Source organism: Puma concolor, chromosome A2, assembly GCF_028749965.1.
Source record: "Puma concolor isolate L17-30 chromosome A2, mPumCon1.1.hap2, whole genome shotgun sequence".
NCBI lineage: Eukaryota > Metazoa > Chordata > Mammalia > Carnivora > Felidae > Puma > Puma concolor.
In genome coordinates, this window is record NC_141668.1 from 167737223 (window position 1) to 167752098 (window position 14876).

The following is a 14876-nucleotide window of genomic DNA, read 5'->3' on the forward strand; positions in this document are numbered from 1 at the left end:
GAACCCAGGAAGTGCTTGGCTTCCCTGACTCAGTTTTCCAAATCTCAAATGATCTTTGCTTCCTTTTCAGATCAGCTGGTCTGTTTTAAGTGTTCTGCCCCCAGTGGCTTTGATCCTTTCCTCCACGTTTTTGTTGTGAGCATCCTATCTCTGTCAGAGATCTGATACCCGAAGCTGACAGCCATCCCGTGTTCTCTTCTGACTTCTCTTCACGACTGACTCTTGTGTTTCCTAACTTTGGGTGGGGACTCACGGCTGGCTGAGGGGCTCTGCGTGGGCCTCCTGGGCAGCTGGCTTTGCAGGCAAACCCTACAGGTGCTTTTAGCCTCTGTTCCCCACCAGGTGTCCCAGGAGCCTTGGACTGAGTCCACATGAAGCAGTTCTTGGCTGGCGGGCTCTTCCAACGTGGCCACAAAACCCCACACTCTTCTGTTGCTCATGTTGGCACCTGGGCCCTATTTTTCAGCTTTCCACTGATGTTTCCAGGGCTTCCCTTATATTCCAATGAGTTAGTTCCGCATTTATTTTATCCAGCATTGCTAGGGTTGTGCCGTGGGAGGGCTTTTTGAGTTCATGGCCAGTTTCATCGCTAGAAATGGAATTTGGCAGCTGGCGCTACTTTAGAACCCGTCCCGAGTGATTGGCCGGGGGCAGGATGTGGGGCTTCCGTGAGCAGGGATGCCGGAGACGGCAGGCTAATTCCCAGGAATGTCTCGGGTCTGTCTAACGCCCCTCCCCATCCTTCCGCCAGGCCTTTTGGGGCAGAAAGAAAGCAGCGTTGACCCCTGGCCCCCCACGCTCTTACCCCTGCCCTCCCTGCCACAGGACTGTGGCCTAAGGCCTCTCCCCACCAGGCCAGCCCACACGCCCTACTGGTTAGGAGCCAGGGCCTGGTGTTCAGCAGGGTCTGGCTCCAAATCCTGGCCGTGTCGGATTCTGGGCGACTTTGGAGCAGTGACTCTTTTTGTCCGAAGGTGGTCTCAACGACACTGCGGTAGCCAGTACCCACCACTGCCGAGCGAGGGAAGCAGTGCAAGCAGGTGGGAGTTTGGGTCGGTCCAGCCCTCGCTAGTACGAAGAGCCAGCGGCCACTCCTGAGTTTGTGTCTGTGCCCACCTGACACAGGCTTCCTGGGGCTCGGGGATGTGACTTGCAGTTTCAGCAGCAAATGCTCAATGGCCTCTGGCTTACACCCCTCCCCACAGCCTGGGCACCCCTGCGTCGCACGCCCCAGCCCCCCGCCCACCCCCCCCACCCCCCCCCAGCAGCCATGTGTGCCCACGGTTTCTGGGTTTTGCCGGTCTGGGCTGCAGGGTCTTATCCGAGTTTTTACCTGGTCTTACCTGTGTGTGATCCAGCACCTCTTTAAACCTCCCTAAGTTATTTGTGCTTCTTTGCCTGGAAAACTCTCGCGAGCTTCTGTCAGGCGGCGTATCACACGCTTAAATGCGCCATCTCTCTGTCCTCAGAACCTCATGTGGGAAAGACTGATTAGCTCCCTCTCACAGGTAAGGGATGGTCTCATTTCCTTGATATTACAGGGGCCAGGCATGGAAGCCACTGGAAACTGCTGCTGTGCCTCTCAGACCCAGCAGGCTTAAGCTCCCCTCCCGCCCTGATGCCAGGACAGGGCTGAGGTTCCAGGTCCCAGGGGCCTCAGGTGGGCCTTCTAGAGACAGGAGTTCCTGCAGGGTGAGCTTCCGACCCTTGAGTCCCAGTTCTTGGCTGTCTCCAGGCCTCTCCCTTTTCCTGTTTTGGTGCTGGCTCAGCCAGGCCCGGAGACAGGGGCATGATGTCTTAATCCTCCGGGTGGCAGCCATGATGGATTCTCCACTGGCTTGGCCACCTGCTGACCCCTCCCTTCCCACACACCTATCTGCCCCACCCGGCGCCCGACGTGGGGACCCCTGAGCCCTGGCACCCTGCCTGAGTGCGGAGGGGCCACCCTGGCGGGCCCACGATGCCCCCCAACTCTTTCCAGAAAGCAGGTGGGGTGGGGGACCGGGCTGCCCGCCCTGGGCTCGGCTCTGGCTGCCACAACAGTCGTAAATCAGGGGAAGAGGGGGTGTCGGAAACGGGTCTGCGGAATGTCTGGATGGGGCAGGGAGGGGGTGAGTGCTTAACTCTTAGAAGCACAGGGTGTGGGGCCAAGGGACTGGCTTGCCTGGCCCTGAGGATGCGGAAGAGCAGCCGGTACGGGACGCGGGGTCTTCCTGCTACTACAGCAGCGGCAACGAAGAGGTTATTTCCCCAGCCCAGGCTGGGGAATAAATTGAGGGTGCGAGGCGTCCCCACCCTCGGGATCTGCCCGTCACAATGGCCACAGGAAGAGTCCTACTCTGCTCTCTGCTGCTCCTCTCGCTGCAGCCGGGCCTCGGCAGGGGCCCTGGTGCTCGGGGGGCTCCGGTGGTGGAGGAAGAGCCACGAGGGACCCTGAGGCCGCAGCTGGGTAAGAACCCCCCCGGACCCTGCACGACTCCCCCACTCCTTCCTGCTCAGACCCTGCTCGCTGTCAGCTGCCCCTTGTCCCCTGCAGGTGCCCGCCTGCGCAGAGCCCCGGCCAGCCCGTGCCAGCTGTGGAGCCTGCCCCTACCTGTGGCCGAGCTGGGTCTGGGCTACGCTTCCGAGGAGACGGTCATCTTCCGCTACTGTGCAGGCAGCTGCCCCCGCGGTGCCCGCACCCAGCACGGCCTGACGCTGGCCCGGCTGCGGGGCCAGGGCAGAGCCCACGGCGGGCCCTGCTGCCAGCCCACCCGCTACACCGACGTGGCCTTTCTCGATGACCGCCACCGCTGGCAGCGGCTGCCCCAGCTCTCGGCGGCTGCCTGCAGCTGCGGCGGCTAAGGACGCCAGGCCTGGGGCCCTGCAGCCGCTTGAGGAGCCCTGCTGACCTATTTATCGGAGACTTGGATGCCGATGAGATCAGAGGGGCGGTGGGCTGGGGGCCGCCTGCAAGGAGCATAATAAAGGAAACTGCTGCTGCATGACTGTGTTCAGCCAGGGTGTGCCCTGACCCTGCCACCGAGCTCCCTGTGCGTGGACAGGGAGGATCCTGGGCTTCCCCTGCACCTCTCGGCGCCTGCAAGCAGCCAGCTCAAGGAAGGCCAGTCTGTCCATTTTCCAACTTTATTCACAAACGTGGTGTGTGTCTGGTGCGGGGGAGAACCTGAGGGAAGGGCCTGGCGTTCAGCAGGCTGTGGGGGGCTGCCCAGGCTCACCTGGTCCCATCCCCTCAGGGAGGGAGCGGCAGATCACAGAGATGCGTCGGCCCCGGGGAACCCGACGCCCCCCAAAAAAGGACTCTTCATCCCGAAGAATCTCATGGGAGAAGTCATAACGGGCCGAGCCCCTGCAAGAGAAAACAGGCTCGGGCTGGGTGGGGTGAGGGCAGCCCCTGCGCAGGGCAGGCTGCCTGGTGGGTGAGGCGCGTGGGACGGGGGTGGGGGGAGGAGATGATCGCGTCTGCGGGGAGGGCTGAATAAGAGAAGATGCGCAACGTGTGAGGTGGGTGAGCATCTGATGAGTTACGGGTGGGGTGGGGGCTCCTTGGCTGAGCAGTACCTAAGGATGTAGAGGGAGCCTGGCTCCAGCAAGAGTTCCAGCCACTCCCCCGGCTCCTGGGTGTGCACCAGCCGCATGACGCTGGGAGATAGTAGGGATAGGCCAGCGATGGTGGCTCCACAGAACTGGAAGAGAGGGCATGGTGGCCAGTCAGTCTGTGGCCTGGCCGGCCCACCCCCAGCTGGGGGGCTCCAAGGCTCTGGCCGCCGCCCACCTTGATGCTGTCCACATGTGGCTTGATGTAGCCCCGAGGTTCCAGGTCCAGCACATGCACCGAGGACAGCAGGGTCTGGCCAGGGCTAAAGGCGGCCGCTTGCACACGCTGCAGGATGGCCCGGCTTGCCTCTGACCAGCGTGACTTTTCTGTCTCTCGGAAGCCGTGGATGGCCTGCACGGAGAACTTGGGTCAGGCCAGGAAGCTCTCAGAGGGAACAGGGAAACTGAGGCACGGTGGTGGGGGGCAGAGTGCACAGCAAAGGACTGGTTTTCCCAACATGACCCTTGACCCCGCCTTCAACTCACCACCTTGGTCCTATCTACCCTATAATCCTGGGTCTCAAACCCCAACGCCAACCCTTACCCCATCTAGGTCTAGTCCTACTCCTTTGTATCCGCCCTTGAGCTCCAATTCAGTCCCAGATCCAGTCCCCAACGCTGGCCCCCCCGCAATACTCAATTTTGTCTCCGCCCACAACTTGATCCCACTCCAGTCCTCTGTCTCCGCACCCAACTGGTGACCCTCCCTCATCTCGCTCCACACCTGTTTCCGCCCCTAACCTTGGTCCTGTCCCCCAAACACCCCACAGTTCCAAGTCTGCCCTCCAGTTACGGCCCTGCCCTCATCGCCAAAGTGCTTTCCCAGCCAGCAAAACACCTCGGCATCAAACCCCGCCCCATGCCGCCAGCCGCGTTCCCAGCCGTAGCCCCCGGCGACCCAGCGTTCCACCCGAGTCTTCACCTCTAACGTCACTGGCCCCGCCTCCGCCGTAGCCCCGCCCCGAGGCCCGCCCCCTGGGGCCGCCGGCCTCACCGCGTCCCAGTGATCGTATTCGTAGCGGCGGCGGCGCAGCTCGGGCTCCAGCTCGCGGCTCAGCGTCTCCTCCTCGGCCGTGCTCAAGAAGCCGGGCCGCACCAGGGCCGCGTCCCGAAGGCGGCTTAGTACGGCTGGGCCCGAGCCCCGCACCCAGCTGGACCGGGGAAGGGTCCCCAGCGCCAGGCGGCCACTTGCGGCCATAGCCCCCAGAGCCGGGTCTTGGAAGCTGTCGGAGTCAGGGCAACGCCCCCGCTCCGGAGCCATTGGCTGTGGCTTCACCGAGCCCCTTCAGTGATTGGCCTTCCTCGGAGTCCCGCCTTGCTCTCCGCCCCGTCAAGAATACTGGTTGCTGCTCAGCTCGCGTCTCAAGCTATTGGCTCCCCATAGCACCCGCCTCCTTTCGCGCGCTATTGGGCGTCGTCCACGGTGGAGGCGGGGGTCGGGGCTCGGCGGCGAGTTATGGCCTCGAACTCGAGGTCAGGAGTTGCAGGAGGATTTAGGCCAACGCCCAGGTTGTGGAGTTGGCCAGGACTAGAGATTAAGGGGACAGCACAGTCAGGTTGAGATGAAGGGGTCAAAGGCACAGAGGTCAGGGCCAGAGGTCAAAGGCACAGGGAGTGGGGCCAATTTAGAGGTTGGGGTCAAAGGTTAAAACCAAGCATCACCCTTTTCCCCTCGGGATTGGGTTATTCCCACCCCTGTACAAACAGACTGGCTCCCACCCGCCTGGGTGTCTCCCTATTTGTTGATCATCTGACTCTCGAGATGTCGCTCAGGTCATGATCCTAGAGTGGTGGGATAGTGTCTCTTTATACTTCAAGTCACCGGAAATATCATGGACAGATGTCACAACCCGTCCTAATCCAATCATCAAAATTCAGAGGAAAGTCCACAGGACAAAGGACCTTGTTTCTCCAACAAGGGAATTTCAAAGGAAGACAAGAAAAAGAGGGAGAGATTGAGACAGAGATTAAGGGCAAAACCCACAGTTAAAGAGACTTTGAGATATCTCCACCAGTTGCAAGGTATGCGCCTTATTTGGAAGTTGATTTGAACAAATTAATAAAAATAGAGACAACTGGGGAGATTTGGACACTGGTTGACTATTTGACCGTAGTAAGTACTGTTATTTTTTTAGGTTTCAAATGGCATTGTGGTTGTCTTTTAAAAGATTTATCCTTTTAGAAATACCTGTGGAAATATGGACTCCCTGACCCCTCCAGTGACAGCCCCGTGTTCTCTGCTCTCCTTATACAACAAAGTTCCTTGAAGAACTTGTCCAGCTCCCCTGTCTTCCTGCCCCTGCTGTCTGGATGCACTCCAATCTGGCTTTGGCCCCCACAGCACGGGAAATGCTCCTACTTGAGGCATAGTGACTTCCACTGTGCCAAATCCAGCAGCCAGTTCTTAGCCTGACTGCTTATTTATAGAGATACGTTCTTATTTGATTTTACATTTTTATCCCCAGCTCTGACCGCAGATTCATCATCTCCTGGGATGTCTAAGGCACATCAACACCAGTAACGGCCAAACTCAACTTCTGATTCCCGGTCCCCCAACCAGTTCATGGGCTCAAGCCAGGCGTCTGACTCTGCACTGACAGCTTGGAGCTTGGAGCCCAGAACCTGCTTCAGATTCTGTGTCTCACTGTCTCTCTGCCCCTCCCTCGCCCCTCCCCTGTTCGCACTCTGCCTCTCTCTCAAAAATAAACACACACTAGGGGCGCCTGAGTGGCCCAAAAAAACCCGAAGCCCTGGCTGGAATCTGACCCCCTCTGACCACCTAGCTGGGGCTGCCAGCCTTCTTCTGATTATTCTGATTAGTCCACTTCTCCTAATGGGTCTCCAGGCTTCCATGCCGGCTGCACTTTGCCCACCCCTCCATGGGAGTCCTAGTAGTCCTGCTTTTTGTTCTTCTCAGAACCCTCCCGGGCTCATCTCCCTCCTTGCTCACGTCTACCAGGCATGAAGATCTGTCCTCCTTCCTTTCTGCTCTCAAATCTCCACTGTCCCCCTGCCACTCCACTTCAGCCACCTGAGCCTCCTTCTGGCCCCTCCCACAATGGTAGCCACAGTCCTGCCACAGGGCCTTTGCACTTGCTATGCCCGCTGCCTAGACTGCTGTGTTCCTCCCTCACCTCAGATGTCTTTGTTCAAGCCTCACCTCAGCAAGGCCTTCACTGGCCACCCCATCTAAAACTGTCACGCACTCACACTGCATGTCTCTTTCCCTGCTTTTTAAAAAAACTGTCTACTCCCACAAGAATAAGTTCTTTGAGGACAGGGATTGTTGTTTTCTTCACAATACGCCGTGGTCTCTAGAACGGTGCCTGAAATGTCGTATTTGCTCAGTAGAGTTTGCTGAAGTTAGGGAACTGAAGGTCAGAGTCTCAGGGTCAGGGCGAAAGCAGAAGAGGCCTCATGAAGGGCACACGGGTGCGTGCCACGGTGGAGCGGCGAGGGAAGGCGACACAGATGGGGATCGAAGACTACAAAGATTTAATTGAAAATCACAGTGTCTCATTCAAGATATCTGCCCTTAGCGGCACCCCCAAATCCGAGTTCCTCCTGAGGCCCTTCCAGCTCAGCAGCGAGGGGTGGGCAGGGCTTCAGCTGCAGGGTCTGACCGGCGCCTGGCCCCCCACCCCCAGCTTTCCTCTGGAGGGTGAGGGCCAGGTCTCAGACGCTTGCTGGGGCAGGTTCTGCTGTGGCCGCGGCCGCCACAGGCTCCTTTTGCACCAGCTCAGGCTCATCCTCACCGTCCTGGGGAGGGTGGACCAGAACCTTGTCTAAGATTCCAAACTCCTGGGCCTCCATGGGGCTCATGTAACGGTCCCGCTCCATGGCCGACTCTGCAGGGGAAGCAAGAAGCAGGACGTGTGCGGTTAAGGGCAGACACCTGGGGCCAGGTTTGGGTCCCCGTCCTGCGGCTGCTTTGCTGCGTGGCCTTGGCCTCCCCCTCTCGGTGCCTCGGTTTCCCCATCGGTAAAATACCCGTTTCCATTTTGCCTTTTTTTTTCACTTGTTACTGATGTATAATGTACACCCAGCAAAGGGCACAGATGGTAAGTGGACAGTGTGAATTTCAGCCTGAACTTGCCCACAAGGCCAGCACCCAGATCGAGAAATGGGATGTCACCAGACCCCCCCTGACCACTGCAGCCCTGCTGGAGCCACTGACTCCTCTGGCCCAAGAGGAACCACTAGCCTCACGCTGGGCTCACAGCATAGACAAGTCTGCTTCTTTTTTGTTTGTAAATGCGTGGAATCAGGGAGCATCTACTCCCTTTCGCCACTCAGCAACAGGATTTCGAGGTTCAGCCAGGCTGCCGTGTGTCGCTGTGGACGGGTCTCTCTCGTTGCCATATGGCGATTCCACAGCATAAACAAAGCCCTGACGCCCTCGTCCCGCTGGCCACGTGGGTGTTTTCCAGGGCGGGCTCGCATACACAGGACCGCCGAAGCACTCCCTTCTCTTGGTTACATGCTGAGCAGGGGGGAACCATGGCATTTTGGGCATTTTTAGCCCGAGATGGTAGTGCCAGATGGCTTTCTACTGCATCTGTATCGTTTTCACTGCCACCCGCAGCAGGTAAGCGTTCTGGTTGCTCCACGGGCATCTGGTGCTGTGTTTTGTATTTTAGCGGTTCTAGTGGATTGAAATGCTGTCTCGCTGTGGCCTTAATTTGCCTTTCCCTAAAAGCTGGTCATGTCAGTTTGTTTAAAAAAATATATTGGGGCGCCTGGGTGTCTCAGTCGGTTGAGCGTCCGACTTCGGCTCGGAGTCTGTGAGTTCGAGCCCCGCGTCGGGCTCTGTGCTGACAGCTCAGAGACTGGAGCCTGCTTTGGATTCTGTGTCTCCCTCTCTCTCTGCCCCACCCCACTCGCATTCTGTCTCTGTCTCTCTCAAAAATAAATAAACATTAAAAAAAAAATTAAAAAATATATATATATATGGGCTGGGGCGCCTGGGTGGCTCAGTCGGTTGAGCGTCCGACTTCGGCTCGGAGTCTGTGAGTTCGAGCCCCGCGTCGGGCTCTGTGCTGACAGCTCAGAGACTGGAGCCTGCTTTGGATTCTGTGTCTCCCTCTCTCTCTGCCCCACCCCACTCGCATTCTGTCTCTGTCTCTCTCAAAAATAAATAAACATTAAAAAAAAAAATTAAAAAAAAAATATATATATGGGCTGGGGTGCCTGGGTGGCTCAGTCGGTTGAGCGTCTGACTTCAGCTCAGGTCGTGATCTCACGGTTCGTGAGTTCAAGCCCTGCATTGGGCTTTGTGTCAGAGCCTGCTTTGGATTCCCTGTCCCCCTCTCTCTGCCTCTCCCTTGCTTATGGTTGCTCTCTCTCTCTCAAAAATAAATAAACATTAAAAAATATATATAGGGGCGCCTGGGTGGCGCAGTCGGTTAAGCGGCCGGCTTCAGCCAGGTCAGGATCTCGCGGTCCGTGAGTTCGAGCCCCGCGTCGGGCTCTGGGCTGATGGCTCAGAGCCTGGAGCCTGTTTCCGATTCTGTGTCTCCCTCTCTCTCTGCCCCTCCCCCGTTCATGCTCTGTCTCTCTCTGTCCCAAAAATAAATAAACGTTGAAAAAAAAAAAATTAAAAAATATATATATATACACACACACACATAAGATAATATATATATATAACGTGTAAAAATATATACGTATATATACACACATACACACACTGGCTAATTTATTATCTTATTTATTTATTTTTGAAGGAGGCTCCATGCCCAACGTGGGGCTTGAGCTCCCAACCCTGAGATCAAGAGTGGCATGCTCTACCGACTGGGCCACGCAGGCACCCCTAATGATGTTCTTTTTAAATATCATCACTAAAGATGACGGGCATCTTTTCTTGTATTTCTTGGCCATTTGGAATATTCTTTACTGAGGACCCTGTTCAAACCTTTGACCCACTTCAGTGAAGTTTTTGCCAGGGTTCTGCAAGGAGGTCTTTTTAAAGTGCTTCGAACAGGGGTTCTCAGGTGACGGTGATTTTGACCCCTGGGGGACACCGGGTGATGTGTGGAGGCAGGTTTGGTGGTCACCCATGGAAGGTGCTACTGACATCCAGTGGGCAGTGGCCAGGGACGCTGCTCTATGTCCTCAATGGCCAGGACGGCCCCCACAACAGAAGATGACCCAGCCCTGAGTGTCAGCAGGGCCAGGGTCGAGAGGCCCCGGCTCAGCACAAGGCCTGCGCATATGTTCGTGTTGGCTAAAATAAGGAGCAGCTGGCAGTCTGCCTGGGGCGGGGACACTCACCAATCACCTGCAGGCTCTGTTTGGTGTGCTTGGCATAGATACTGTAGAGCTGCTTCTTGAGTTTCATGATCTCCTCCGCCTGGATGGCGATGTCTGTGGCTTGGCCCTGGGGGGCGTCCCAAGGGGGTCAAGGGGGAGAAGGTTAGAATGAGTGTCGGCCGCGCACAGGGAGGCTGGGGAGGGTGTTCAGACATGTGGGACAGGGCTTCTCGAGTCCTTCCACATCCTGCTGCGTCTTCAACCGCCATCGGGAAGGCTTCCGGTGTGAATTACACCGTCTTCCGTTCTGCGCGTGGAGCCTCACCCTTCCCAGGGCAAGGGGATTCCTGGAGACAGCGGCCAGCTGGCCCACGAGTTTCACGTGCAAACCGGCTGATCCAGAGGGCACACCCTCACCACCTCCTCCGTGGGGCTCTCACGTTCGGGGCCACTATCCCGTGCCCCATCACCCCGGGGCCCAGTGCCAGAGAACTAGGCCAGCCCCCACACCCCAGAGTCCCCTGACATTATTCAAACTAGCCAGTCCTGAGCCTGCTTGCCCTGCCTCACAGTTCCTTCCTGCAGAAACCACAGTAAAGTCCTTGTCTGCTGCCCCTCCCCACTCCTGCCCGGCCTCCTGACAGACCCCGGTGCTTCCCGTGTGGCCCTGCATGGCCTGGCATGCCCCCACCCCCTCCTGCCCCCTGGGAACTGGGCATTAAAAACTGTCTTTCCAATGGTGGTCCTCTCCTGATCTGCTGGCCTCGCCAAACGTGAATCAAAATAAAACCTATGGTTCAAAACACTGACACTCCCACACGGCGTCCACCCAGTAGCTCCTTCTGTTCAGACACCACCCCCCATCCCGCAGCAGCCTGCAGGGCCTGGCACTCACCCGGGCGCCCCCAGACGGCTGGTGGATCATGATGCGGGAGTTGGGAAGCGAGTGGCGCATGCCCGGGGTGCCAGCAGCCAGAAGCAGGGAGCCCATGCTGGCGGCCTGGCCCACGCACCATGTGCAGATGGGGTTCAGGATGTACTGCATCGTGTCGTAGATGGCCAGGCCCGAGGTCACCATGCCGCCTGGTGGGGGTGGGGGCGGGGGGTGGTAATGAGGGGCTGTGCCGGCTCCTGGCCCGCGTGCTTTCTCGGCTGCGCCCCTGGTCTTGGGGAGAGCTTGTGCAGAGGCAGCCCTTTAAAGCAGGCATGGCACGATCTCGCCGTCCGGGAGTTCGAGCCCCGCGTCAGGCTCTGGGCTGATGGCTCAGAGCCTGGAGCCTGTTTCCGATTCTGTGTCTCCCTCTCTCTCTGCCCCTCCCCCGTTCATGCTCTGTCTCTCTCTGTCCCAAAAATAAATAAACGTTGAAAAAAAAAAAATTTAAAGCAGGCGTGGCAAACACAAATACTTCCAAGGGTAGAGAGGTGAGGAAACAGGTGACGCGAATTAAGCGACTGGTCCAGTTACCACCTGTGCACATGGGCCCAGGGGGACCAGACCTGTCAAGCTTTCACGAGAAGCTGGAAATCGGGGAGCGTGCCGTGGCCGAGAGGGAAGCTCTGGAGCCGGCCTGCCCTCGCAGTTTCATCTGTGTGACCTTGGCGAGTTACCCAGCCTCTCAGAGCAACAGGGTCTCCTGGCAGATTGGGGATAACTAAACAGTCCCTACCTCGTGAGGCCGCCACGAGGACAAGATGAACTAAATGCCTATAAAGTACTTGGGTGTGGGGCCCAGTAAGCGTCCAATCAAGATGCGCTATTGTCTTTGGGGCGGGAGTGGTGCTGGTGGCGGCAGCTACCGATTTGAAAACGCTGACCACCGGGTCAGGTTAGTAAAGTGTTAGGTGTGGGATCAAAGAGGCAGGTTCAGCTGCCGGCTTGTGAACCCAGACATAAAAGCAAGGAACAGGCAACTTTTGGAGGTTTGGACACAGTGTTGGGATTCTGAAGGAGGCTCAGCACCCTTTTTTCCTCCACAGGGACAGCGTTCCTGATCAGGGGGGGTCTCTATCCCCTGAGTCACCTCAAGTGTCCCCAGAAGCGCCCCTGCCACCCAGGGAAGGCTCTGCTCACCAGGGCTGTTGATGTACATGTGGATGGGCTTCTTGTTGCTCTCGGACTGCAGGAACAGCAGCTGTGCGATAACCAGGCTGGCCACGCTGTCGTCGATCTGCAAGTAAGCAGGCGGGGTGGGGTGGCCCACATCGGGGGTAAGGAGAGGGCTAATGGAAGCAATTATGGGGTGGCTGGGGACGAGTCAGGGGAAGCGGGATGGATGTCAGAGCCCAAGAGAGACGGTGGGGGGGAATTCAGGACCAAGGAGGGGAGGTGGTGAAGGGTGGTAGGGACCCACGGGGGTTGGGGCCCAGGAAGCCGGGAGTCATGGGCTTAGGGCAAGGAAGGGAAGGGGTCACATGGGTTGGGGAGAAGGATTAGAGCCAGGAGTGAGGGAGGAGGATCACTAGTGAGGGAGGGAGTCAGAGTTCAAGAAGGGAAAAGCAGAGGGTTTGAGGAAGGGGTGAGATGGGGGATTAGGGGCCAGAACAAGGGGCTGGAGGCCCATGGGCCCAGGAAGTGGGGCGTCAGACTGGTACCAGTGCAGAACCCAGGTAGGAAAGTAAAAGGAGGGGTCAGGAGGTCAAGGGGGTTCGAAGAGGAGGGGAGCGTGGGGTCTGGGCAAGCGCAGAGGAGGGTCCCGGCGGGGAACTCACCGGACCCATGACACACACGATGCGCTCCCGCAGCAGACGTGAGTAGATGTCATAGGCGCGCTCGCCGCGACCCTGGGGGAGAGAGACAGAAAGAACCTCCAGCCCCGTGACCCCCGACGCCCTCCCCAGGCCAAGTTCCCGCGGCTGCTGTACCGTCTGCTCCACCACGATGGGAATGAGCGGGAGAGCCCGGGCCGCCGTCGCGTGCAGGCTCCGCTGCAGGGCCAGGCCGGTCTTGGGCGTCCGATGCGGGGGGAAGCGGGCGGCGAGGCGAGGCCCCAGCGCGGGGCAACCACCTGCCGCCACCCGGGCCCCCCCAACCAATATTCCCGGCCACATCCCGCTGCAGTCCCTCTCGGCTTCCGTCCGATGGCGGAACTACAACTCCCGGCGTGCTTTGCGCCTAGAGCGCATGCTCACCAGGTCGCCCACACCCTGGGAGGTGGGGCGGAGCACGAAGGGGGCGGAGCCGGAGAACGTTTGAAGCGAGCAGTTCTAGTTACCTTACGTGATGAATTTGTCGTTCCTTATTTAATTTTTTTTTTCCATATTCAAGTTATGTTTTTTCCTGTCGTTCTTTTAATTTAAAAATCAGCTCCTGGGGTGCCTGGCTGCTCAATCGGTGGAGCGTCCCACTTGATATCGGGGTCGTGAGTTAAGGCCCCACATTGGGCGTAAAGCTTACTTAAAAAAAAATAATATTATAAATAAAAATCAGCGCCATTGTGCCCACTGAGCCCTGGCCTAGCCGAGTTTCCAGTTCGGTGGAGCTGACTCCTTACTGAGACCTTTTCTTTCATCTATGGACTCAGGCTGTTGGGAGCCCAAGGAAGGGTGTTGCAGACTCTGCCTGGGAGATGCCTGTGGAAAGGTTTCCTAGGAGAAGTGAGTATTGGAGCTGGGTTTTGAAGGGTGGATAGGAGTTTGTTAGGTGGGAAAAGACATTTCTGGTAGAGAGAGGAGAACGGGCAGAGAGATGGAAGTAGGAAGGTTCCCGGTAACGTTTGGGACCTCTCTTTACCTGCCGGTCGTCTCAAGGCGAATTCTTTTTCATCTTTCGGCTCAAATGCCACCTTCTTAGAGTTGTCCCCAGAGTCTAGAACTGTGCCTGGTACACAGTAGGTGCTTATTAACTACACTTTGCAGCAAGAGGTGACAAGGGAGGCAGGTTAAGAGCTGAGGGCTGTAGAGGCAGCTGCCCCACCCGCCAAACTGGCTCAACCCCTGACGTGCTGTGTGATCTTAGGTCATTGCTTAACACCTTTGAGCCTGAAGTTTCTCATCTGGAAAATGGCAGTGATCGAACCAATCTCAGGGAAGGATTGAAAGATACCTGCTGCTGTCGGGCTCTCTGCTGCTGGTGCGGAGCCTGCTTTGGATCCTCTGTCCCCCGGTCTCTGCCCCTCTGTATCAAAAATAAATAAACATTAAAAAAAGGGATACCTTCTGCTGATGCAGCATATTGAAGGCACCTGACTTCAGATCTTGGCTCCATTACTTACTAGCTGTGTGTCCCTGAGCCTCAGTTTTCCATCTGTAAATAGGGATAATGATAATAACGAACATCCTAAGGCTGTTGTAAGGTCCTCAGAATGGGCATTCACTATCTTTTAAAAATATTTTTTAACATTTATTCATTTTTGAGAGACAGAGCGTGAGCAGGGGAGAGAGGGAGACACAGAATCCGAAGCAGGCTCCAGGCTCTGAGCTGTCAGCACAGAGCCCGATGTGGGGCTTGAACTCATGAACCACATGATTATGACCTGTACCAAAGTTGGACTCTTAACCGACTGAGCCACCCAGGCGCCCCTGTATTCACTATTGATGGGTATTAATTATTGATGTGTTAGCCAGGAACCACAGGGGTGCAAGAAGTCCTCCCTTAGGAGGGGCCTTTTGAGGTGGGTTTTGACAGATAGATAGGAGTTCACCAGGCAGACAGTGCCTAAATGCTGGACCCTCAAATTGATGCTGGGTGCCATAGACAAGGGTACACTCTGTGTTCACACAAATCCTGGTCTCATGGGGACAGAGAACAGGACATGGGAAAGTGGAAAAGCTTAGAGGAGGCCTTGGAGGCACCCCTGGAAGAAGGCTTAGATCTAGGCCTCACTGACAGGGCTTGGGGGCCGGGGGTCAGTGTCCAGGCACTGGGAGTGACATTCCCCAGTGGGGACTGTGGAGGTAGTGGGCAGCATGGAATGTCCCAGTTGCTGCTATGAGTCAGGTGGGTGGCCCTGCCCAGCCAGTTCCCCTAGGGCCCAAGCGCCTGCCCTACCCTGGGGAGAAGGGTGAGCCATCAGGTGCTGCTGCCCCCG

The 14876-nt window shown here is 57.2% G+C and overlaps 3 protein-coding genes and 1 long non-coding RNA gene across 4 annotated transcripts; 2 read left to right on the forward strand and 2 right to left on the reverse strand.

Annotated features, from left to right (window-relative positions):
• Positions 1-1242: 1242 nt before the first annotated feature.
• Positions 1243-3254, forward strand: PSPN (persephin). Its single transcript, XM_086699326.1, has one exon. The coding sequence runs from the start codon at positions 2317-2319 to the stop codon at positions 2842-2844; it is 528 nt and encodes a 175-aa protein (XP_086555452.1). The 5' UTR covers positions 1243-2316; the 3' UTR covers positions 2845-3254.
• On the reverse strand, positions 3113-4840 carry ALKBH7 (alkB homolog 7, RNA demethylase). The gene is made up of 4 exons (XM_025916485.2): positions 4592-4840; positions 3776-3949; positions 3562-3686; positions 3113-3349 (listed from the first exon to the last, which is right to left on the reverse strand). Exons 1-4 carry the CDS (start codon positions 4793-4795, stop codon positions 3187-3189), a joined length of 666 nt encoding a protein of 221 aa, XP_025772270.1. The 5' UTR covers positions 4796-4840; the 3' UTR covers positions 3113-3186.
• Positions 4841-7069: 2229 nt separating this feature from the next.
• CLPP (caseinolytic mitochondrial matrix peptidase proteolytic subunit) lies at positions 7070-12939 on the reverse strand. Its single transcript, XM_025916486.2, has 6 exons — positions 12712-12939; positions 12559-12630; positions 11921-12017; positions 10745-10932; positions 9871-9976; positions 7070-7445 (listed from the first exon to the last, which is right to left on the reverse strand). The coding sequence occupies exons 1-6, from the start codon at positions 12895-12897 to the stop codon at positions 7273-7275; spliced, it is 822 nt and encodes a 273-aa protein (XP_025772271.1). The 5' UTR covers positions 12898-12939; the 3' UTR covers positions 7070-7272.
• LOC147583839 (uncharacterized) lies at positions 11986-14039 on the forward strand. Its single transcript, XR_015248560.1, has 3 exons — positions 11986-12023; positions 13371-13443; positions 13805-14039. It is a non-coding gene; the product is annotated as an uncharacterized LOC147583839 (long non-coding RNA).
• Positions 14040-14876: the final 837 nt, after the last annotated feature.